Genomic DNA, 23,355 nt, shown 5'->3' with positions numbered 1-23,355 from the left:
TGCCATGCCTTTCTCCAGGGGATCTTCCTGACCCAGGGATCAAACCTGAGTCTCTTATGTCTCCTGCCTTGGCCAGCGTGTTCTTTACCAGTAGCACCACCTGGGAAGCCCAGCCTATATCATTACCCACCCCTATAAAAAATGACAACCCGATACCCGGGTGCCTCTCTTGCCTTCCCAGGTGGCCCACACTCTGTCTATGGAGTGTGTTTCTTCCCTCAATAAATCTTCTTTCTCATTACTATGGCTTGCTCTTGAATGCTTTCCTGTGTGAACCAAGAACCCACATTTGACAGCCATCCCAGGGACTTGGTCAGACGTGACCTGGGATGTGACCATCTTCTTTCGCCCCACTCTCATTCCTGAAACACTTGGGACTCTAGGAGGGAGTCTGTTTCCTTGTCTTTTCCTTTCCAACTTCTAGAGGCTGTCCTCATTCCTTAGCTGGTGGCCCCCTTCCATCTTGGGGTCTTTTTCATATCACATCACTCTGACCTGATTTTCAGACTTCCCTCTTCCACGGTTAAGGACCATTTTAATTTCACTGGGCCCATGTGGATAACCCAGAATAATCTTATTTTAAGGGCAACTAATTAGCAACTGTAATTCCACCAGCAACTGTAATTCCCTTTTCCAGGTATATGAGCAAGGAGATCAAACCAGTCAATCCTAAAGGAAATCAACCCTGAATATTCATTGGAAGGACTGATGCTGAAGCTGAAGCTCCAATACTTTGGCCACCTGATGCAAAGAGCCAACTCTTTGGAAAAGAATCTGATGCTGGGAAAGCTTAAGGGCAAGAGGAGAAGGGGGCAGCAGAGGATGAGATGGCTGGATGGCATCGTCGACTCAATGGACGTGAGTTTGAGCAAACTCCAGGAGATGGTGAAGGACAGGGAAACCTGGAGTGCTACAGTCCACAGGGTCACAAAGAGTCAGACTCGACTAAGCAACTGAACAACTGGGGCAGCCCCTCCCAGCAGTGGGCCCTCTTATCTCCCTATACAGCAAGGTGGGGAGGAGCCAGGAGGGGGCAGGGGTGGGGAGCTGCCTTGGCAAGTTCACAGCCTTGCCTGAACTGGAGACCTGGGATCAGGATCCATGTGCTATTTCAGGAGGCAGAAGGTAGGTAGGTATCCAGCCAAGGCTCCGCTGAGTCCCAGGATGCTCCCTCTACCCTCCCAAACCCACCTAAACGCCCCTCTCAGTCCCTGAAGTTCCTGCAGTCACCCTCACATCCAGATCCCAGAGTTTTCTAGAAACTTAACAACCATCCCCCTACTCCTCTGCCTTGTCTACCTCAACCATGTGAATTAGGCAGAATGTGTCTGTGTGTCTGTCTGTCCTGAGAATTTGTCACCATTATATGTCTGTGTTTGATTGGGTTTTTATATCTCCTTCTCAGATTGAAGTTGGTTCACTTTTTAACTTAGAAAAATTAATTTTATTCTTTTCCTTTGTTGGTTTCTTGCTTTTTCTTATTCAAAAGCAAACCACTGATCACAGGAAATACAGATAGACAAAAAGGAAAAACCTGAAACACATAAGCAGCCCCACCAACCGGAGACAATCACTAGTTAGCACTTGGGCATGTCACTATCCACGCATTCTTCTTTGCATCCAAGTGTATTTTAACAGGAATTGAATTTTACCACAGGGCACATTTATAGTTCTTTAATCCCCTCCACTTTTTACTTACTGATGCCCTTTCATGGTAATGGGTTTAAATTTACCTCATTGTTTTTATACCTGCCTAGTGTCTGATGTGTCTCTGCTAGGATTTGTCCCACCAGCCTCTTCTGATTGGTATTTGAGAACACTCCTAACTTTCACTCTTACAAATGCACTGGATGAATGCATCTGAGTGTGTGTGTGTGTGTGTGTGTAGCCGTGTCTGTCTTTTCAAGTGTCATGTCCTGAGGGGAGCAGGAATTGGCAGCGCACACTGACCCTTTTCAATTCCTTGGAACAAGTGGTTTCCTTTAAGGAAGGTACTTTTCCGGAAAACATGTTATTTCAGGGACTCCTGATTCCAGAATCCAGTGTGTTCCAGAGAGAAACACCAGGCTGGTGGCGGGCCAGGATTGTGGAGGAAGGGCGGGGGGTCGGGTCGGGGGGTGGGAGCAGGGGCTCCTGACAGCTGGGTTTCCAGGCTCTTCCCTCTCTGGTACAACCTCTAGACAAGGGGATAAGACTCTCACCTCCTCTACACCTGGCTGGAGCCCAGCTAGCGAGTGGTGGGGGCAGAGAGGAGACAGAGTTGGGTGGAGCAGAGCAGGGTTCTCTGGCCCTTTGTCCTGGGGCAGACCTGGGCACGGAGAGACACAGTCCATACGGCAGGGAGGCCATGGCGGGGCAGCCCGGGGCTCAGGTCGGTTAACCTGGAAGTCCAACCTTCAGCAGAGTTATCTGGGGTGAGGTTTTGTGGGCTGCCCCTTTAAAGTGTATATGGCAAAGACTGCATCCTCTTCAAAGACAGATCCAGGTGGGGCATGTGCGTGCAAGGCTTTTGTCCAGGAAAACCCAGGGTAAATCCAATCCCTGGTGTTCCTGCCTTCCCTTCATCCTAAAGATATGAAATGGATCGGGGGAGAGTTCCAGCCCCGTTTACAGAGAGGGCAGGTTAGCTTTGTGCCTGCAGGTTCCAGCAGCACTGGGAGGCACTGTTCGAGAGCACCCCACAGTGGGGACTCAGGTCTCTCAACTATAAAATGGAAATGTTGGGATCAGCCCTGGGATTTCTTTGGAAGGAATGATGCTAAAGCTGAAACTCCAGTACTTTGGCCACTTCATACGAAGAGTTGACTCATTGGAAAAGATTCTGATGCTGGGAGGGATTGGGGGCAAGAGGAGAAGGGGACGACAGAGGATGAGATGGCTGGATGGCATCACTGACTCGATGGACGTGAGTCTCAGTGAACTCCGGGAGTTGGTGATGGACAGGGAGGCCTGGCGTGCTGCGATTCATGGGGTCACAAAGAGTCGGACACGACTGAGTGACTGATCTGATCTGATCTGATCTGCTGCTGGAAAAGATGCTCATCACAGCGTTTACTATGATCACAGTGAGCATCGAAGAGAGGTTGGATAAAAAGCATAACACCTGGTACCCAGTAAGAGGGTATCACTGCAGACAGTGACTGCAGCCATGAAATTAAAAGACACTTGCTCCTTGGAAGGAAAGCTATGACAAACCCAGACACCATATTAAAAAAGTAGAGACATCACTTTGCCGACAAAAGTCCATAGAGTCAAAGCTATGGTTTTTCCATTAATCATGTATGGATGTGAGAGTTGGGCCATAAAGAAGGCTGAGCACTGAAGAACTGATGCTTTTGAATTGTGGTGTTGGAGAAGACTCTTGAGAGTCCCTTGGACTTCAGGGAGATCAAACCAGTCAATCCTAAAGGAAATCAACCCTGAATGTTCACTGGACGGACTGATGCTGAAGCGCACCTGATGCAAAGAGCCAACTCATTGGAAAAGACCCTGATGCAGGGAAAGATTGAAGGCAAAAAGAGAAGGGAGCAACAGAGGATGAGATGGTTGGATGACATCATCGACTCAATGAATGTGAGTTTGATCAAATGCCAGGAGATAGTGAAGGACAGGGAAGCCTGGCGTGCTGCAGTGCATGAGGTTGCAAAATGTCAGACACGACTGAGTGACTGAACAACAACAAGTAACTGAATGAACAGAGAGAATGCTGCATTTGGAGACTAAGAGACGGGGGTTCAAATGCAGCTCTGCCCAGGTTTCCAGGTGACCTTGAGCAGCCCCTTCCCTTGCTGCCACAGGTAAACACTCCCAGCCTTGCCAGCCTCTTGGTACCAGCTTTAGCTTCTGTCCTTACACTGCCGTCTCCTCTGTCTCCAGAGGTGCTTCATGCTGGCCTGTTACAGAGTTCCCCACCCCCTTCTTACATGATGGGCTGCCCTGGGTGAAAGGGCAGAGCACTTCAGGCCAACACACACCACAACATAAATACACACCACACAACACGCACACATGCACAACATACATACCACACAACATGTACACTCACACCATACAACATACACACAGAGATGCCACAAACATACTCCACACATGAGAACAGCAGGACGGCTGCTCCTCTCTGCTGTGGGTCATCAGTCCAGGCTCTCCTTGACCTCAGGTCCCCAAACCCATCTCTGAGCAGATGCTCCTGCTTCACTGAGTAACAAACCGTCTGGCATGATGCCCTCATCTCCCTCCTCCCCCACCACACACACAACATGAGCGTTTACCCGTACTCTTGAGCATCTTTTCCAGCAGCATTCCCTTGCCCCTACTTGCCTGACTCCTTGACTCCCACCCCACCCCTTCCGTGGGGCTCCTCCTTGCTGACAATTGTCACTGTCTCCCTCTGCAATCCTTCTCCTTCAGGTCTTCCGCATGCTCAACCTCCCTCCCCTGCTTAAAAACACCAATAATAAACTCTCCTTCAAGGCCATGCCCCTCAGGCCACAATACATCGCCCTTCTTCCCTTCAGATTATCTTCAGTCCTTATCCTCTGCTGACTCAGCTCCCACTGACTCCACTGCCCCTGAGCACACACACACATGTGAACACACACACACCTGAACACACACACACACTGCAGACATGTGTACACATGCACACTGCCCATAGGGCTGCTCCCTTCACTCCACTCAAGCTGTTCTCACCAAGGTCATTGTCAACAGTCCATTGCAAAATCGGAGGCCTCTTCCAGATGCTCACCTTCACCTCCCTGATGCTTCAACCAGTTAACCCCCCTCTCTGAGAACCACTCCCTCCTTCGTAGGATTATCAGATAAAATATGGACACCCCAGTTCAGTTTGAGCCTCAGATCAGATCAGATCAGATCAGTCGCTCAGTCGTGTCCGACTCTTTGTGACCCCATGAATTGCAGCATGCCAGGCCTCCCTGTCCATCACCAACTCTTGGAGTTCACTGAGACTCACGTCCATTGAGTCAGTGATACCATCCAGCCATCTCATCCTCTGTCGTCCCCTTCTCCTCCTGCCCCCAATCCCTCCCAGCATCAGAGTCTTTTCCAATGAGTCAACTCTTTGCATGAGGTGGCCCAAGTACTGGAGTTTCAGCTTTAGCATCATTCCTTCCAAAGCAATCCCAGGGCTGATCTCCCTCAGAATGGACTGGTTAGTGTAAGTATATCCCCAGTACTGCCTGGGACGTGTGTATACTAAAAATTATTTGTTGTCTACCTGAAATTAAAATTAACCAGATGCCCTATATTTTTATTTGCTAAATCTGGAACCCTACTCCCAACCTTCCTGCCCCTTCTCTAGCTTCTCCTCCTGGTCCCCTCTCCCTCTTGTCAGCCTGCTCCAGGGTGCTGGCCTGACTGCCTGCCTTTCTCAAATGCCCTGCTTTCCTGGGACATCCTCTCCCTAGTCCTCAGCTCCACCTCCGCGCAGTGCTGGCCACCCTCTGTGTCTCCCAGGACCTTTCCTCCAGCTCTTACTGCAGAAGCCACCACTCCCCTGTAGCAACGGCAGGTTGCAGTGCCCATCGTGTGTGCTGGGGAAGACTTCTCCCGCCCAGACTGACAAGCCAGGATGCCTCTTTGTTGCCTTCGCTTGCCCAGAAACATACTGGACAAGTGTGGTAATAAGGGGTTCCCACAGGAGCTGGCTGTGTTTCGTCTCCTGGCCCCCACTCAGTCTGACCCCCTACGCCCTGCCGCACACATTCTCTGAATCTCCAATCCTGCCAGTCCCTCTGGGGGGCCCTCCTCCAAACTCTTCTTGTTGAAGTGCCTACTTTTCTTCAAGTCCAACTCAAAGATCACCTCCTCCTGGGTTCCCCGGGGACTCCCAGCTCTCTCTCCCCTGAGCACCCTTGTCCAGATGACTAAACTGGGTGTTCATCGACTGCTGAGACTGGGTCTTGGTGACTTTCACATTCCCTGGGTGGGGGCTGGTGCACAGTCGGTGCTCAGCCAGTGTTTATTGAATGGAGGGGTGAATGAGTGATGGAATGAATGAATGAATGCATGAGTAGGTAAGGAAGTAAGGCTCAGCAAGTAGGTGGAGTAAATGGACAGATGGACAGATGGGTGGGTAGGTGGGTGGATGAGTGAGTGAGCACATGAGAACTTGGGGCTTGACAGACTGCCCGCCCACAGAGCGAGGCTGTCCCCTCACCATTGCTTGTTCTCAGAGCTGAGTCCAGCCTATAGACCCTTCCTCCATGGACTCAGGGAAGAATGTGACCACACCACACAGAGGCAAAGCCCTGGACCCAGGGTCCTGACACTTGGGTCCAGCTGAAGGTGCTGGACCTGTAGCAGAGCTAACTCTGCTTGAGGACAGAGAGAGGCTGAGGCCCACTCTTGTCTCCTCCCAGGCCTTGTACCACCAGCTCTGCCCACCTGGAGCTCCTGCGCCCGGTGTTTCTGCCTGGACATGCTCACCCAACTCTGAGAACAGGCCACTGCTGAGCTCCTGTGGAGACGTGCCACACAGGACCCCTCCAAGGAAGGACTTCAGGGCCAGCCTCTGCTCCAGAGCCACTTTGCCTGAGGTCAAACCTCAGGGGGTGGGGGCACCCAGAGAAGAGCAAAGATGGGGGGATATTAAGGGCCTGCATCATCTTTGACTCCTTCCTCTATCTAATCCTGCTTCCCCCTCCTTCCCCTCACAGCTGTGATCCCTATAAACATCTCACACCCCAAACTCTGTCTGGGCTTCGCTTTCAGAGAACGTGAACTGAACAGTTCACTCCACTCTGCTGAGGCCCTCCAGGTCCTCCCTGTAGCGCTCCACATGCATCTGCGAAGGCTCTGCTTGCGGGATCTAGGGTCCAGAGAGACCGATACAGGGTCCTTAGGCGCTCCGGGCCCTCCCTGTGCTGTGCCTCTCCCCTTGCCATACTCACCCCTCTCCACCAGCCTGACTCTCTCCCTGGATCCTTACGCCTCTGCACGTTCACAGCCCCAAGCATCTCTCTCTGCGAGTCCTTCTATGGCAGCCACATGGCCAGGGTGGCCCATCCAGGCACCCTCAGGGACCAGACCTCCTCTCTAGGTCAGTCCTGCTCCCTTCAACGGCAGGTCCTGGGAGAGTCATTCCTTCAGTGCTGGATGGAGACATGAGTCAGGAGACTCAATTCTGCATCCTTCAAACAATTTGCTAAATATGGTCTGGCATGCATTTCATGGGTACAGAGAAAACGGCTCTTCCATAAATAAAAGCAGAACATCTCTTTATTTGTGATGCAAACAAGAGCTTTGTTACATACTGTCAATATAATATAACATTTTAACTTATTCGAAATTACCTTTCAGTTGGTGATTTTTCCATCATTCTTGAGTGATGCAAGTCACAGTCTCTAAGAATAGAAGTGACCCATAAGAACATAGAAACAAAGTCTCATGCAAATATGTTTCAAAGTCTTCTTTCTGGCTTTCCTATTAATAAAACATCTGGTACTTTCTGTGACATTTTTTCTTTCTGTTTCCTTTTGTGGTTTCCCAGCCCTGATTCTTGGGAGACCCATAAAAGGATATGCATTTCAATTATAAAATGAATTGCCAGTTCCCAGGAAGCAGCCCTTTGGTTTCAGAATTTCAGGGCAGATTTCAGGTAACAGGTAGGAGGCAGGTCTCAGAAGTGGGCTCTGCAGTATGTGCGCAGGCAAGTAGCAAAATGAACTTGAGAGATAAAAAGTGGTTTCTAAAACTGTCCACTTGAGGGCGCTGCTTCCTCTGGTGGCAATAGAACCAGTTTCACAGGAACAACTTGAGATAATCAACACTCTTCCCAATAAAGTCCAGTGATATTTCACTGCACCTTGTAGATCAGAAGAGCTGACCCACCGTGCCATCCAATATTGCCTGGTCACTCACTCTCGACCTCTCGTAAGCCCCACCCTGTGGGTAGGGTCCAGCTGAACTCTCAAGGGTCAGAGCTGACTCCTACCTGGTCCCATCACCATAGATCTCCCAGGCTGGAGGGCATGGCAAACCAGGATAGGATGGGCCAAGAGTCTGCTGGATACAGGCTGGATGGGACAGAAATGCCAGGCTGGATGAGTGGATCACCAGAGAAGGCTTGCTGGGGGAAGAGGAATCTGACCAGCAGCAGAGGAAATCTTGGGCTTTCCTGGTGGCTTCATGGTAAAGAATCCGCCTGCTAATACAGGAGACTTGGGTTCAGTCCCTGGGTCAAGAAGATCCCCTGGAGAAGAGAATGTCTACCCACTCCAGTATTCTTGCCTGGAGAATTCCACGGACAGCGGAACCTGGCAGGCTACGATCCATGGGGTCACAAAGAGTTGGACACGACTGAGCGACTAAACAACAAGAGCAAATCCTGGGGGGCTGGTAGATTTCACATGAAGGTCCAGAAGTCCCAGGCACCTGCCACTGGCTGAGCATGGTGATCTGGCCCAGTGAAGAGAGAAGGCTCCTGGCGAAATGTGGCTACTGTGAAGCTGGGGCTTGGGGTGCCCTGAGGATCCTGGCTTCTTGAGTCACAGCTGAAGCAGCAGAGGACACAGGTGATGGCCACGGTGACCACGAATAGCACAGCCGCCACTCCAATCACTGCTGTTTCCATGGCCCCGTATGGCCACTAACCCCCTGAGCAACCCAGGCTGTGTTTTGGACCTCACTCGCTCCCCATCTGAAGCGGGGAGCTGCTGGTGATGGCAGGTACCCTTGCTCCTCCGGCTGCTCTCCCTGTGGTCTTCTAAGGAGATACTGGTCTGAGGCCCTGGCTGGTACCCACTCTGGGCCGTTGGGCACCCCACATGGCTCTATTCCGACCTTACTGGGTCTCTGTCACTGTTTTCTCAGCCTTGGGCCAGGCTTCCAAGAGCCGTGGGCAACCCCACTGGCAGCTCTGGAAGAAGCGCTGTCCTGAAAGACGTAAGCTCAAGACTTCTTGGATGCAGAAGCTGGAAGGAAAGCGCAGAAATCTTTGTTCAGAGGGAGCCCCGCTCAGCCCTCTGGTGACGCCTACGGATTTCAGGAGTGTTTGTACACTCGGACAAAAGACAAAACACTCCTCCTCCTGTGGATCCGGGAGGAGCCCAGGCTCCTCCCTTGGAGGAACCTTAGATCAGTCCTTGAATCAGCCCCACTGCTGACTCTCGAACCTCTCCCCCGAAGGAGGGGAGGAGGCAATGTCAGCTCTGAATCAGACACAGGGTCACCACGAGCGCCCGTCTCATTGGCCTCCTTTTCTGCACATACTGGGAGAGTGCTGTTTAGATGGGGCAGGTCACTCTCCGGGTGGGATACCTGAGCCCTTCAGTAACTCCTGTGGGCTCCTTAGTCCCATCCTCTGCTCCAGCCCCGCCCCCCCCGCCCCCCCAACTTGCTGCCTGCTCGTGCCTGCTGCTCACGCTCGGGTGCTGTGAAAACTTACCCCGGGCTTCCAGAGGGGCAGCTGTGGCTGTATGCAGTGCCGGGGTCTCCTGACCTGATGGCTACCCCAGGGCCCAGGCCATGGAACGCTCATCCCTGGGTGCCTCAGCCTTGGTGCTGCCTGGGACGAAGCTCTGAGATGTCTGAGCAGCTGTGAGCACTTCCTGAATTCCTTCCTCCAATTGTGAGTGAGGGCCCAGGACCTGCACAGCTGCCGGCCCCCTTGGTGACTGCACTCACCCCACCCCCCATGTACACCATGTCACTCCAGCCCTGCCCCCTGCCAGCATCTCTGCTTCACTGGGTCAGGGGAGCAGAGGTGAGCCAGATCCGGGCCACTCTGTCTCCCATCCTCACTTGATCTCAGCCTTTCCACAGCCAGCACCTCCTGAGACCACCACCACTTCCAGAAAGGAGGCTGAATTATTAACCATACTTCATCCAAACCCTGAGAAACGGTGTCATAACAGACAATAATTCCAGGTATCAGACACAGCCAGGCACTATCTTATATAATGGTTCCAGCAACACTGTGAAGTAGCATTTTCCCCATTTTAGGGATAGTCATAGCCCATGGCCTATTGCTATTAGCAGTGATAACTAGAGCACCAAATAGCCAAGGAGGGGCTTCCCTCCCTTTTCTCCTAGTTCAGAGCTCTCTCCAGGTACCACCACTCCACAGGGCAATTGTCTCCTTCTATAGATGTACTGATCAGAGTGTGAAGACCCAGAGAGGGCCAAGGGCTAGCCCAGGGCCACAGAGCCTGGATCCTTTTCAATTTCTTCAAGGCCCAGTGAACTTTCTTTGGTACTGGTGTTAGGAAACTGCTTATGCACAGAATGGGAGAGTGACTGGAGTAAACGATACTCTGCCAAATTCTCTCTCTTCCCCTTTCTAAGATAACTGGACAACCCACACAGAGGAGGAGCCCAGAGCCAGCTGGGGCTGCAACAGGAAGCTGGACATCTTAAATTACTTGTATTAACTGGAGTGACCAGAAGCAGGGGTCAGGAAATATGATGAACCACTCTGTGGGGCCTATGGTTTCAGATTGAATTATCAATGTCAGTCATTTGGGGAGGTGGAGGGCACCAGGGGGACTTCTTGTCCTAAGGGTTTCTCCAGATATTTTCTTTTCTTGTGGATTTTGTAATCTTATGACAGACAGCCCCTATCCATGAGCCCCAGACACAACGGGGCTCTGAAAGATGTCTACCACTTAAACATACATCTGTCCTCCCAGCATCCATCACTGTCAACTGATCAGAGAAAAGACTGTGGCCCATACATTCCATATTCCATGTACATATACATGCACACACACACATATAAATATATATTCATATTACATATATATATATATATGTGATATTGGCCTTATCACATGGCATGTGGGATATTAGTTACCCATTAGGGGTCGAACCAGCACCTCTGCAGTGGAAGCACGGAGTTTTAACCTCTGAACCACCAGAGAAGTCCTTCATAGATTCCATTTACATTAAGAAGCGGAAGGTGATGGCAAGCATCCTGGTTCTCCCAGAGGATGCTCGAGGCCACATATAGGAAAGGCAGGCCATCCAAGGCTCACATCGGGCTCTGCAGAGGGATGAGGGAGGTCCAGGCCAGCAGGCTATTGACCTCCACACACCCCAACACTGAGCAGATGGAGTACTAAGGCAGGAGCTCTCTCAGCAAGGCCCTAGAAGCTTAAAGGACTAATCCCTGCAATGCCCCACTACTATACTTGGAAGCCCTCAAGCCCTAAGCTTTGGGCAGTGATGATTCCAAGTACATTTACTTTTCCAGAGAGCATGAAGCTCTGGAAACCTTTCTCGAGCATCTGTCATGTGGGCTGGTTCCACACTTGGGCATGGGGGGTGGCCCTCAAGAGCTCTCTAATCTAGGAGGACAGGGGCCTTTGAATCTCTAGGGAAAGAGATTTGAGTGCACCAGCAGAAATGACAACAACAACAACAATAATAATAAATTAGAAACCCACAGGAGTGAATGACGAATTCTTCTTGGGCAAAGACACAGAGAGGGGAATGTGCAAGGTGTTTTCTGAGCCTGAGGACTGGAGCAGCGTGGACAGGACAAAAGGAACAGGAGTAGGCAGGAATCAGAACGGGGGCCTTGGGTGGCCAGCCAAGAGGCAGAGACTTGGTCCCAAGGGCAATGAGGAGGCTGCAGTGTGCAGAGGCTTCGCAAAGTGGCAGGGCTGGAGGCGCGCAGACTTGGAGGGGTTGTGGCAGAAATCCAGATCAGGGATGAACTAAGGGCAACTGTAGGGGTAAGGGAGGGGAGGCAGATTCAAAGAGTGCTATAGACCCTGGATCCTCTTTCCCAAGCCTGAAATCTGGCCCTGCTATCAGTGAATTTGCCTCCCTCTCCCTACCTCCCACCCCAGGCCTCATAGAGAATCCACCGGGAAATAGAAAAGAAACAGGACATTCTGTTCCAATGAGTCAGTCACCAGGCCCCTGACTTTATGGCCTGTTCTCCGGCCCCTCCCCACCACCTCGCCTGGCCCTCAAGCCTCTCCCCCACACTCCCCACCCCAGTTCACAGGACTTCCTTCCTCACTGAAGGCCTCAGAACTAGATTTCAGTCCTGGCTGCAGAATCCCATCAGCTGCTCTGGGGTAGCTGGGAACAGGCTTTGGTAAGAAGTGTCTGTCACCTATCTCATCTTAGGGAAGGGGAAACTGAGACTCTGAGGAGGCAAGCCCTCTCCCAGGGCCGCAGCACCACATCGTCCCTCCTAACCTCACAGCCATACACACAGACTCCAGCCAGCCACACACACACACACACACACACACACGCATCGGTGGCGTCAGTCTGGCTGAGATGCAACATCTGGATCAGAAACCCTGACCAGTTTACCAAAGAAACATTCATTCAGCACAGCCACGCAGGGGGCTTCTTCAGGCCCAGAGCATAGTCTGCCCTAGAGGTGGACCGGAAAGAGCCCTGGGGGCGAGCCTGGACGGCCTCGCTCCTTCTCTCTGAGCCCCACCGGTACACAGAGAGCCCTGTCTGTGCAGGGCTGCCTGCAAACCCTAACCATGCCCCACCATCAGAGCTCAGGCCCCAGGCCTTCTCACCTACTGTCCACGGAGCTCAGCACAGCCGTCCAGTCTCCCCCACGGCAGAGCCCACTCAGACATTCACTTCCCGTCAGAGAGGAAGCTCCGGGGAAAGGCAGAAATAGTCCTGGCCATTCCCTCCCTCCCACTTGAGTTACAATCAAGAGCCTCTTCACAAAGCTTCTTAATGGTTTTTATTTTCTTGGATTAAGGCACCACTGACTTGACTGTGCAGCCTCACGACCTCCTTCAAACAAAGGGGCATTGCCAGGGCCCCTCCCAGCTACCTTGCCAGCCAGAGGCCTGGTCATTGAGAGAGAGCAGGGTACACCTGCACATCCGCACACACCAGCACACCCGCACCGACCGGACTGGCTGTCCATTCTGGTGCCCTTTGGGAGTTAAGGTCACAGGGTGGTGTCTTCCCCCAAAGGACCACCAGCACCCGCTGTGCTCAGCCCTGTCACCCTCCTGTGTGTGCAGGGCCAGCCCTGGTGCTCCTCAGTTCTCCTCCATGGCACACTGGGCATAGTAGGTAGATGAAGCCCAAGCAGGACCCAGTGTTCACTGCAGGGAGGTGCCCTTCTGCATGGGAGTATCAGCAGGTCCACTCGTCTGGTGATGGCAGGGAAGGCAGTGGCTGCCCTGCACGGGCATCAATGGCGGCCTCGGTGGGCACGAGCGGCGTGGTGGGCAGCATGATGGTGGGCATGGTGGTGGGCGAGGTGTTGGTGGTGGTGGAGGTTCGCGTGGGGCATGTGAGACACATGGCCAGCATGATGGAAATGGTGCAAGTGTCCCAGGTGGCCCCGGCCTGAGGAGATCCAAGGCTGGGCCCACCTGATTCTGTTTCTCCTTGCGGTGGGGCGGTTCCTTTCCATGTCAGGCTCCTCCTGTCTGGAGTACAAGCAGGCGGCCAGCAGCAGCAACAGCAGTAGAAAGGCCACCGCAGTGCCTATGATCAAGCCCACGAGGGTCGTGCTCTCCAGGAGGTCCAGCATCTGGGAGCTGACAGTGGCCTCCGCTTGGTGGCTTCTCGCTGCTTCCTCCCCTTCAGCAGCCTCTGCTCGGCCCTCGCAGTCACTGGACTTTGTTTTCTCAGCTCCTGTGGGTTGGAGAGCAGCCAGGGAATGTGGGTGCAGCCTCTTTGGGTTGGAGCTGCCAGCTGAGGGGAGGCCCAGCGACTGTTAACTCCGGGGAGGCCCAAGTGAGGCTAGGTGGGGAGAGAGGAGCTGGAAGGAGGGGACTCGGGGCGGGGGGAGAGCCCAGAGGCTAGAGATAAGAGTCTGGGCCCGCATCCCTGCCACCTAGCCAAGTGACTGGGCCAGCCCGGTCCCCTCCCTGGGCCTCAGGGCCCTGCTCTCTTAGAGACAGTACGGCACAGCAGCTAAGATCATGGGTTCTAGAACCACATGACTCGCCAGCCCTGTGATTGTGCACAAGTTTCCTATACCCTCTGCCTCAGTTTCCTCATGTGTAAAAGGGCTCATTAGAGTATATTTCCTAGTAGGGTTGTCTAAGGATTTAAGGAATTAGTGTTTATAAGGCACTTAAACCAGGTCTTGACACACGTTTGCCACTGATATTGAGTCAGTGAGTGAAAGTCACTCAGTCGTATCGGACGCTGCAACCCCACGGACTGTAGCCCTCCAGTCTCCTCTGTTCATGGAATCTTCCAGGCAAGAATCCTGGAGTGGGTTGCCATTCCCTTCTCCAGGGGATCTTCCCAACCCAGGGATCAAACCTGGGTCTCCTGCATTACAGGCAGATTCTTTACCACCCGAGCCACCAGGGAAGCCACTGATATTAAGGCCGTGGAGTTTGGACCAGCTGACTTGGGGGGACCGAGCGTCATCTGAGAGACTGCGGCTCCCTGTCCTGCAGCCCACAGAGGCCGTGGGGACTGAGTCACGTTCTGTCCTGCAGTTGTCTCACACTTCAGAAGCTCAGGCCAGCCCAGCAGGCAGGAAAGCTGAACAGCTGTCTTTGCATCCTCAGTACTAGCCGGGTGTCAGTGTAGGGCTGCAGGAGGCAGGAAGGTGGCCGCTGAGGTCAGGCCCCAGGGTCAGCCTCCTGGGTCCCAGTCAACAGGCTCAACTGCCCATACACAGCAGGCTCTCCACTCCATCCGAGCCTCCCCACTCAACAGTCAAGACACACCATTCCTGCCTGGGGGAGAATTCACAGAGCAGGCAGGACCTGAACAGTTGCAGATCCCTCAGCCCATCCAGTCCAGAACCCTCTGTTCATCTAGATAAGCACTTATCCAACCCACCACATGGCCAGGGGGCCAGGGACAGTTGCTCGCTATCTTTCCAGGCAGCCCCTCCCACTGTGGGCTTGTCAGGCTGTTCTTAACAGGCCTTCCTCACATGCTTCAGGGTCTCTCCCAAAGCCACAGCTCTGCACCTTGATCTTGAGACCATGAGTTCCCCGGGGACACTTCACAGAGAGCCCCCACCCCGCCCCCGCTCAACTCTCTGCCACCCAGAGGAATGCTTCCAGCAGCAAGCCTCCTGTGTGACCTTGGACACACCCCTTCCCTGCAGCCTGTTTCCTCCTCTGGAAAAGTGCCAGGGCAAGAGGTGACCTCTGGGGACCCTCCCTCTCTGACCTGGATCTGAAATGAGCTGTCTCAGGGAGGCCCCAAACCCTTAGTTCAGACCTCCTCTGGATGAAAAGATCAAACATTCCCTTCAACCAAATTGGGCTCTGGGGGCAGAGGGTTTAATGAGTCCTGGGGTTTAATGCACCCCATGGGGTGCAGGGTGGAGGGAGGAAGCCACTTGAACTTTTAATGATGATCAAGTGAGCACTCCCTCCTGCAGCTTCTGGAGGCCTGGGAGGCCAACTGCCTCCCCTGGGGGCCTGTTAAGGAGGGAAGTCTGCTGGAAGGAGGAGGAGGAAGGCAAGCAGAACTTTCTTCTACTTGGGAGCTTCTCCAAGGAGACTCCCACTGCATACCAGCCATGGGAGGAGGGCAAGGCCCTGCAACTGGCAGAACTCCCATCAGCCCAAAGGGCCCCTTGGAATCATGCAGCTTCAGCCCTCACTGAGAGCTAGAGAAATTGATGCCAGAGAAGGGAAGAGGCTTGTCTAAGTTTCCCAGCCTCATGGGCTATTCTGTACAGCATGTAATCAAAGCAGCAAGATTCCTGGAGTGAGAGCCAGTCTCCTGAGTGACAGTCTGAGATCAGCTGGGGACTACCCATAGTGATAACAGGGAAAGGATGTGCTGATACGGATGACTCTAGTGGGGAAGGGATTTGGGGCCTTCCCCACCCCCACCCCCACATTTATTTTCTCAAGTGCAGAGTCACTCCCTATCTGGACAGAAGATGCAGTCTTAATGTGGGCATTTGATTTGAAGCTTTGGGTACTCAGGGAGATATTGAGACCATGGTCCTCCAGTATATTACAAGTGACTGAGACTTTCTTGGAGGGGTTGCAGGACAGATGACCTTAGAGGATATGTGACTGTGGGTTCCCTGCCCCGAAAAAACTTTCCTGTGGCGTTGTCACTGTATTTCTCCCTTAAGGTTGGGGCTTCTGCACACTCCACTAGCAGCCTTTCAAGCTGAGGGACCAGAGTTCCAGACAATACATATGGCTGATGGGGCAGCCTTTTGGAGTTCATATCATTAGCTTCTTGATATGATATGAAGGTGCACCCTAACCCTAATCTCTGCATATACTTGCATGCATGTGAACACTTGTAAACCAACATTGCACTGAAGCAAATTCATGCACCAAGAACTATGTGTACACACACTTACTCACAAGTACACACAAGCTCCCTAAAAGCTCACAAACTTGTGCGGGTACCAGCTGCAAGTGGATTTTGGTTGGCCCACAACAGTAACCATTGTTTTCACCAATTGGTGGCACCACCTAGTGGTGACACTGTAAATAAGCCAGTTTTGTATTCAGACTTGTCAGAAGCGATAGTTCCCTGATCTTTGCTTATAGGTCATAATTTGAAACCATCCACTTAACTCTTCTCTGTTCCAAATTCTGGTCAAGAACGTGTAAGGAATCTCTGCAATACACAGTGCAGATGGAAGCAGATCAATGGATGTATTGACTGTGGAAGGGCATCCCTGGGAAGCCCGACGGGGGCGCTGCCCCAGCAGAGCCACTCTAAGCCCCATGATAGACGCCAGGGCTATGCATTAGGGTGAGGTTGGCACAGGCAGGAAGTAATTTTGGTGATGCTGGGAACTGCACAAGTGTCTGCTTGCAAATCAGTTGGCCAAGACTTAGCCCCACATTTGGTTTGCACATAAAAGCAGACACACTGGTCAGAAGATTCCTAACCTGTATGCTCACTTAGAGAAAGTGGACACTCCTCCAGCTAACCTTGAGCTGCCTTCATAAATCCTGAAAGCAAAGTTGCCCAGCACAGCAGCAAACTTCTCTCAAGAGCCCTCCCATGCATTAATCATGGCCAACTGGGTGCCCCCACCTAGAAAGCTAAACCATTAAAAAGTGGGCCTGGAACCAATATGCTTGAAAATAATCTGCATAGTCTTTTATAGAACCACTTCAAATTCCAATCCCAAACATAGATCTAGGTAGGTCCCTCTGTAAAGTGAACAAATAAAGAAAAATTACTAGACACCTGAAAAAAAGATATAAGGTATTGTATCCTTATTACAAGAGTTGCTAAAATCTTGAAAACAGAGACTTAGTAAAATTTCCAAATTTATGTTCTAAATAATATTCAAAAAGTCAATTCATATACAAGTTTGGAAAAATATGCAAACTCTTACTTTCAAATTAAAAACCAAATCAATAAAGACTGCTTTGAGAACCTTCCCTATAACTCTGAAAAAGACTAAAGAAAGAAAGAAATGCCTAGGAAATGAAACACAGCTGGCCCTTAAACAACAGTCGGGGGACACCAACCCCCAGGCAGTTGAAAATCAACTTTGTAGGTGGCCCTCCATATCTGGGGTTCTCTATCTGGGAGTCAACCAACCATGGATTGTGCAGTACTGTAGTATTTAGTACTGGGAAAACAAAAACAAAAACACGTGTAATGGATTCATGCAGTTCAAATACATGTTGTCTAAGGGTCAACTGCATTCTTGTATAACAGACATTCCAGACGTAGAGAACAGAGCCTGTGGAGAAACAACTGTTAAAGAAATAAAGAAAATTTCCTATCTGAAGCATTGTCTTTTGATCAGAAGTTGCCCTGAGTACTAGGCAAACTATTTGAAGAGGCCAGGCCAAGCCAAACCAGCAAGGTATATCCAGGTGAAATTTGAATAGTAGAAGTGTATGTGAAAAAAATATACAACAAAGCAAAACGGTAGACCACTATGGAAACAGTTTAGCAGTTTCTTACAAAACTAAACACACTCTATCAGCTGATCCAGTAATCACACTCCTTGGTATTTATCCAAAGGTAAAACGTATGTCCACACAAACACCTATACATGGATGTTTGTAGCAGCTTTATTCATAACTTCCAAAACTTGAAAGCAACCAAGAAACCCTTCCGTAGGTGAATGGATTGAAAAGCTAAGTATATCCAAACAATGGAACACTATTCAGCACTAGGAAAAATGAGCTGTCAAGTCATGAATAGACACGGAGGAATCTTAAATATGTATTACTAAGTGAAAGAAGACAATCTGAAAAAGCTACATACTATGTGATTCCAACTATATAACATTCTGGAAAAGGCATAACTATGGAGACAAAGAATCAGTGGTTGCCAGGAGGGAGTGAGGAGGAAAGGATGAGTAAGTAGAACATAAAGGATTTTTAGGTCAAAGAAACTATTCTGTAGGTGATCACAATGTGGATCTACGTCATCATACATTGGTAAACGTTAGAATGTACGGCAGCGACAGTGAACCCTTAAGTTAACTAGGGACTCGGGGGCTCTCCGTGTCGGTGCATCAGTTGTAACGAACAGAGATGTTAATAGTGGGGAAGTCTATCTGTGTGGGGGGCAGGAAGTATATGGAAACTCTCTCTACCTTCCATTCAATTTTGCTGTGAATATAAGCTGCTCTAAAAAATAAAGTCTACTTTAAAAAAGAATAAGGAGAAACTTCCCTGGTGGTCCAGTGGTTGGGAATCCACCTGCCAATGCGGGGGACACGGGTTCAGCCCCAGAAAGATCCTACATGCCATGAAGCAACTAAACCCGTGGACCACAACTACTGAGCCCACATGCCGCAACTACTGAAGATCTGCACCTAAAACCTGTGCTCTGAACAACAGAAACCTCTGTCATGAGTCACCCACGCGCCTCAACTAGAGAGCAGCCCCACTCGCTGCAACTAGAGAAAGTCAGCGTGTAGCAGTGACTACCCAGCACAGCCTTAAATAAACAAACACAATTTTAAAAATAATAAAAAAAGAATTAAGGGAATAATTCTAGAAACAGCAGGAACTGTTTAAACTGTGTCAAAGATTAGAGAAAGAAAGAAATCTTAAAAAAATTTTTAATGTATATAATTTGCTTTATATAACTAGCATAACCCTGAGACACCCTCACAACCACAGTACAAAAATACTGCAAACAAACCTCAAAATCCTAAAAAATAAATAACATATTTATATGCCTAGCAGAATATTGAGAGACTAATATTCCATAAACAAGTAAAGTTTGTTCCAGGAAAGTCAGGTGGTTCGATAATTTTAGAAATCTATTGTAATTACTTAAATAAAGAGAAGAAAAAAGTAAAACCATATAATCATCTCAACAGATAACAAAAACACATTTGATAAAGTTCACTAAGCATTCCTGATAAATTTTGCAAATGAACAAAAAAATAGGATACTTTCTTAACATGATTAAAAAGAAAAATATCTCAGACCAAAAGCCAATATCATGATTAATGGTAAATAAACACAAGCATTCCCATTAAAATCAGGAACAAGCAAGTATGCTACCTATTACCACTTTTACTTAGCTTAGTATAGTTAAATAAGAGCATAAAATAAACTGTAGAAAATTTAAAAGAATATGCTGGAAAACTATTCACACTAACAGTGTGAACACTAGAGTTTAGTGAAGAAAAGTTTTAAATAAAAATACAAAAAGCAGTGACTTTCCTATATAACAGCAATAACTAATTCAAAAAGTCAGAGAATAAATAAATCAGCAACAAAAATTAAAAAATGTCTAGCAATAAAATTAACAAAAGTACTTACTAATGGACAGAAAAAAAGACACCGTATTCCTGAGGGCTGTGAAGGAAAATCTGAGTAACCAGAACAACACACGTGTGTCTGACAAGGACGACCCCCTGTTAGAAGTCCACGCTAAGTGCGGGGAAAACCAGTCACGTGATCAATATTCACTGGGATCTGTTGGATTAGTTATTACATGTGATAAAGGTAATTTTTTTTTTGATAAAGGTAATTTTTTGCAACATATTAATGTGCTGTTTTATTTTGCCTTTCTAAACATGTGAACTTCTTCCTACTTCATGGGGGCATCCATCTGGAGAGAGATTTAAATTATTACAGAAAGTATACAAAGAGGAGTTAACATGCAATTTCTGACATTTAAAGTAGGGCTTTGTCTTTCAGGTCAGGCCATTTTCCTGAGAGGATCTAAATCCTTTTTCCTCCCCCTTTCAATATACTGAATGAAGAAACAAGCTGAGGACCAGCCCATGATATTCCCTGATAATGCAGAAACCACCCCGTCCCACAAATGACAGCCAAGTAGCAGAGGTGTGAAACTCTAAGGAAGATGAAGGCCATGCTACCCAGGGCCAGGGGAAGACTTGCCTCCTCTTTTTTTTTTTTTTTTTTTCCAGTTATGGAGGGATCTTTACTTTTGGCGTGAGAACTCAGTTGCAGCATGTGGGATCTAGTTTCCTGACCAGGGATCAAACGCAGGCCACTTGCATTGTGAGGTCAGAGTGTTAACCACTGGACCACGAGGGAAGTATAGACACAGCCCTTTTCCAACTGTACCTTGCAACACACAAGGGATAATTGTGACCCCAGTCATTGCTATGGGCCTTTTTGGTTTATCAAGCACTTTCAGCAACACAGAAAAGTACATAGAATGGGTATGACGGTTATTTCCACTTTAGAGGTGAAGCGACCATGGCTCAGAGAGGTTAGCTACCTTGCCCAAGGTCACACAGCTCATAAGGGTCAGAGCAAGGATTGACTTCAGAGCATATACAAAGGGGGTAATTAAAGAAGTTTCCATGAAAAGATACTTTAAAGAGCTAGGGGCAGGGCTTAGGGAACTGACAGAGGACTAGAAAGCAACCCCAAGTGTTATGGTTTGAACTGGCTTCCCCAAGGATGATACATTGAACCAGAACCTCAGAATGTAACCTTATTTGGAAATAGGGTCAGGAATTGCCTGGTGGTCCAGTGGTTTGGACATTGTGCTCTCACTGCCAAGGGCCAGGGTTCAGTCCCTTATCTGGGAACTAAAATCCCATAAGCCACGTGGCTCCATGGTTCATGGCAGGTATAATCAGCAAAGGTTAGATTATCCTGGAGAAGGGTGGGCTGTTAATCCGATATGAGTTGTGTCCTTACACCGAGATACAGAGAACTATGCTCTATGACCACGGAGGCAGCAACTGGAGTGCTGCACTGTGAGCTGGGGTCCCCCACCAGCCGCCAGAAGCTGCAGAGAGGGAAGACGGATTCTCCTCTACAGGTTTCAGAGGGAGCTCGGCCCTGCTGTCACTTTAATTTTGAACTGGTAGCCTTTTGAACTGTGAGAGGATACATTGCTATTCTTTAGAAAAACATACACAATAGTATTGCTGAACCAGGTTTGTTTTGCCCAACATGTGTGCTAAGTCGCTTCAGTCGAGTCTGACTCTGCAACCCTATGGCCTGGAGCCCTGCCAGGCTCCTCTGTCCATGGGGATTCTCCAGGCCAGAATACTGGAGTGGGTTGCCATGCCCTCCTCCAGGAGATTTTTCCAACCCAGAGATCAAACCCTCATCTCTTAAGCCTCCGGCATTGGCAGGCACGCTCTTTACTACTAGAGCCACCTCAGAAGCCCAGCGAAAATGCTGAGATGAGAAAATGCTGAGATTTGCAGCAAAGAGATTTATTTACAAGGCAGCCAAGTGTGGAGAACAAGTCTCAGGTGTGCCTCCCAAAGGCAAGGGGTTCGGGATAATTATGGGATAAAGAATAAAGCAACAGGGTGGTCTGAGGCTTGGGGAGCGTGGGGAGTGTGGGGTAAGGTGATTGGGAAAAGCTGTGGTCACCATCATTCCTCGCAGGCATAACTAAGCTACAGGTTCTAAACATTCACGAATGGAGAGGCTTAGCATGATCTAAGGGTGGAGTTTTCGGCCCTCTGGTGTCAAGAGGTTACCAAGCAGACACCCAGTTGGAGGCTCAATGGTCCGCCCCAGTCTTAACTGGCTCAGCTTGAACTAGACACAGCTGACTTCAAGTTCCTGGAAAACAACTTGGGCAAACATCTTGTTTGGGCTACTTTCTGTTTACCAGTCTTAAAACAACCTTGTTTATTGAAGGCAGGTGGAATGGATTTGACTGATAAGACCCGGGCTTTCAGGAGTTCCTTCCCCCACATCCAGGAGGAGGATATGGTTCTAAAATCCCCTCCTCCAGCAGATGCCTGAAACCATGGATAGTTCTAAACTCTATGTACACTATATCTTTTCCTGTATATTTGTACCTATGATAAAGTTTAATTCATAAATTAGGCACAGTAAGAATTAACAATAGCTAATAATAAAATATTATTATCATTACACTGGGCTGGAAGAAGCACAAGCTGGAATCAAGATTGCCGGGAGAAATATCAATAACCTCAGATATGCAGATGACACCACCCTTACGGCAGAAAGTGAAGAGGAACCAAAAATCCTCTTGGTGAAAGTGAAAGTGGAGAGTGAAAAAGTTGGCTTAAAGCTCAAGATTCAGAAAACGAAGATCATGGCATCTGGTCCCATCACTTCATGGGAAATAGATGAGGAAACAGTGTCAGACTTTATTTTTTGGGGCTCCAAAATCACTGCAGATGGTGATTGCAGCCATGAAATTAAAAGACGCTTACTCCTTGGAAGAAAAGTTATGACCAACCTAGATAGCATATTCAAAAGCAGAGACATTACTTTGCCAACAAAGGTCCGTCTAGTCAAGGCTATGGTTTTTCCAGTGGTCATGTATGGATGTGAGAGTTGGACTGTGAAGAAGGCTGAGCACCAAAGAATTGATGCTTTTGAACTGTGGTGTTGGAGAAGACTCTTGAGAGTCCCTTGGACTGCAAGGAGATCCAACCAGTCCATTCTAAAGGAGATTAGCCCTGGGATTTCTTTGGAAGGAATGATGCTAAAGCTGAAACTCCAGTACTTTGGCCACCTCATGCGAAGAGTTGACTCACTGGAAAAGACTCTGATGCTGGGAGGGATTGGGGGCAGGAGGAGAAGGGGATGACAGAGGATGAGATGGCTGGATGGCATCACGGACTCGATGGATGTGAGTTTGAGTGAACTCCAGGAGTTGGTGATGGACAGGGAGGCCTGGTGTGCTGCGATTCATGGGGTCACAAAGAGTCGGACCCGACTGAGCGACTGAACTGAATAATAAAATAGAATGATTCTAACAATATACTAATATATACTAAATGTATAAATATAATATAAAAAATTATGTGAATGTACTCCTCTCTCTCTCTCACACACACACACAATATGTCTTACCCTTCTGCACTCACCCGTCTTCTTGTGATGACAGGAGATGACACAATGCCTTTGATGAGATGAAGTGAGGGCAATGATGGAGGCGCTGTGATACGGCGTTAGGCTACCACTGACCTGACTGCTCCAGGTGATTTCTGTTTCTTTCCTCACAATTTCACAGATAGAAGATTCTTCT

General features: G+C 49.4%; 3 protein-coding genes across 4 annotated transcripts in view; 1 reads left to right on the top strand and 2 right to left on the bottom strand.

The window, feature by feature from the left end:
• The window catches only part of HINT2 (histidine triad nucleotide binding protein 2), a 283,598-nt gene that overhangs the window by 73,831 nt on the left and 186,412 nt on the right, over positions 1-23,355 (top strand). The gene's annotated exons all lie outside the window — the stretch shown is intronic.
• On the bottom strand, positions 7,204-23,308 carry SPAAR (small regulatory polypeptide of amino acid response). 2 transcript variants are annotated; one of them, XM_055578524.1, is made up of 2 exons: positions 23,195-23,308; positions 7,204-8,930 (listed from the first exon to the last, which is right to left on the bottom strand). In XM_055578524.1, exon 2 carries the CDS (start codon positions 8,588-8,590, stop codon positions 8,363-8,365), a length of 228 nt encoding a protein of 75 aa, XP_055434499.1. In that variant the 5' UTR covers positions 8,591-8,930; positions 23,195-23,308; the 3' UTR covers positions 7,204-8,362. The 2 variants fall into 2 exon arrangements, with proteins under 2 accessions (XP_055434499.1, XP_055434497.1); XM_055578522.1 differs by lacking the exon at positions 23,195-23,308 and adding an exon at positions 9,404-9,645.
• Positions 12,671-23,323, bottom strand: HRCT1 (histidine rich carboxyl terminus 1). The gene is made up of 2 exons (XM_055578521.1): positions 23,195-23,323; positions 12,671-13,596 (listed from the first exon to the last, which is right to left on the bottom strand). Exon 2 carries the CDS (start codon positions 13,490-13,492, stop codon positions 13,148-13,150), a length of 345 nt encoding a protein of 114 aa, XP_055434496.1. The 5' UTR covers positions 13,493-13,596; positions 23,195-23,323; the 3' UTR covers positions 12,671-13,147.

The sequence above is a fragment of the Bubalus kerabau genome, chromosome 4 (assembly GCF_029407905.1).
Source record: "Bubalus kerabau isolate K-KA32 ecotype Philippines breed swamp buffalo chromosome 4, PCC_UOA_SB_1v2, whole genome shotgun sequence".
NCBI classification, from domain to species: domain Eukaryota; kingdom Metazoa; phylum Chordata; class Mammalia; order Artiodactyla; family Bovidae; genus Bubalus; species Bubalus kerabau.
This window is presented reverse-complemented; position numbering and strand designations above follow the sequence as displayed.

Bases quoted from the DNA above. Each gene is read 5' to 3' on its own strand.
- SPAAR (XM_055578524.1), bottom strand. From the start codon at position 8,590: ATGGAAACAGCAGTGATTGGAGTGGCGGCTGTGCTATTCGTGGTCACC.
- HRCT1 (XM_055578521.1), bottom strand. From the start codon at position 13,492: ATGCTGGACCTCCTGGAGAGCACGACCCTCGTGGGCTTGATCATAGGC.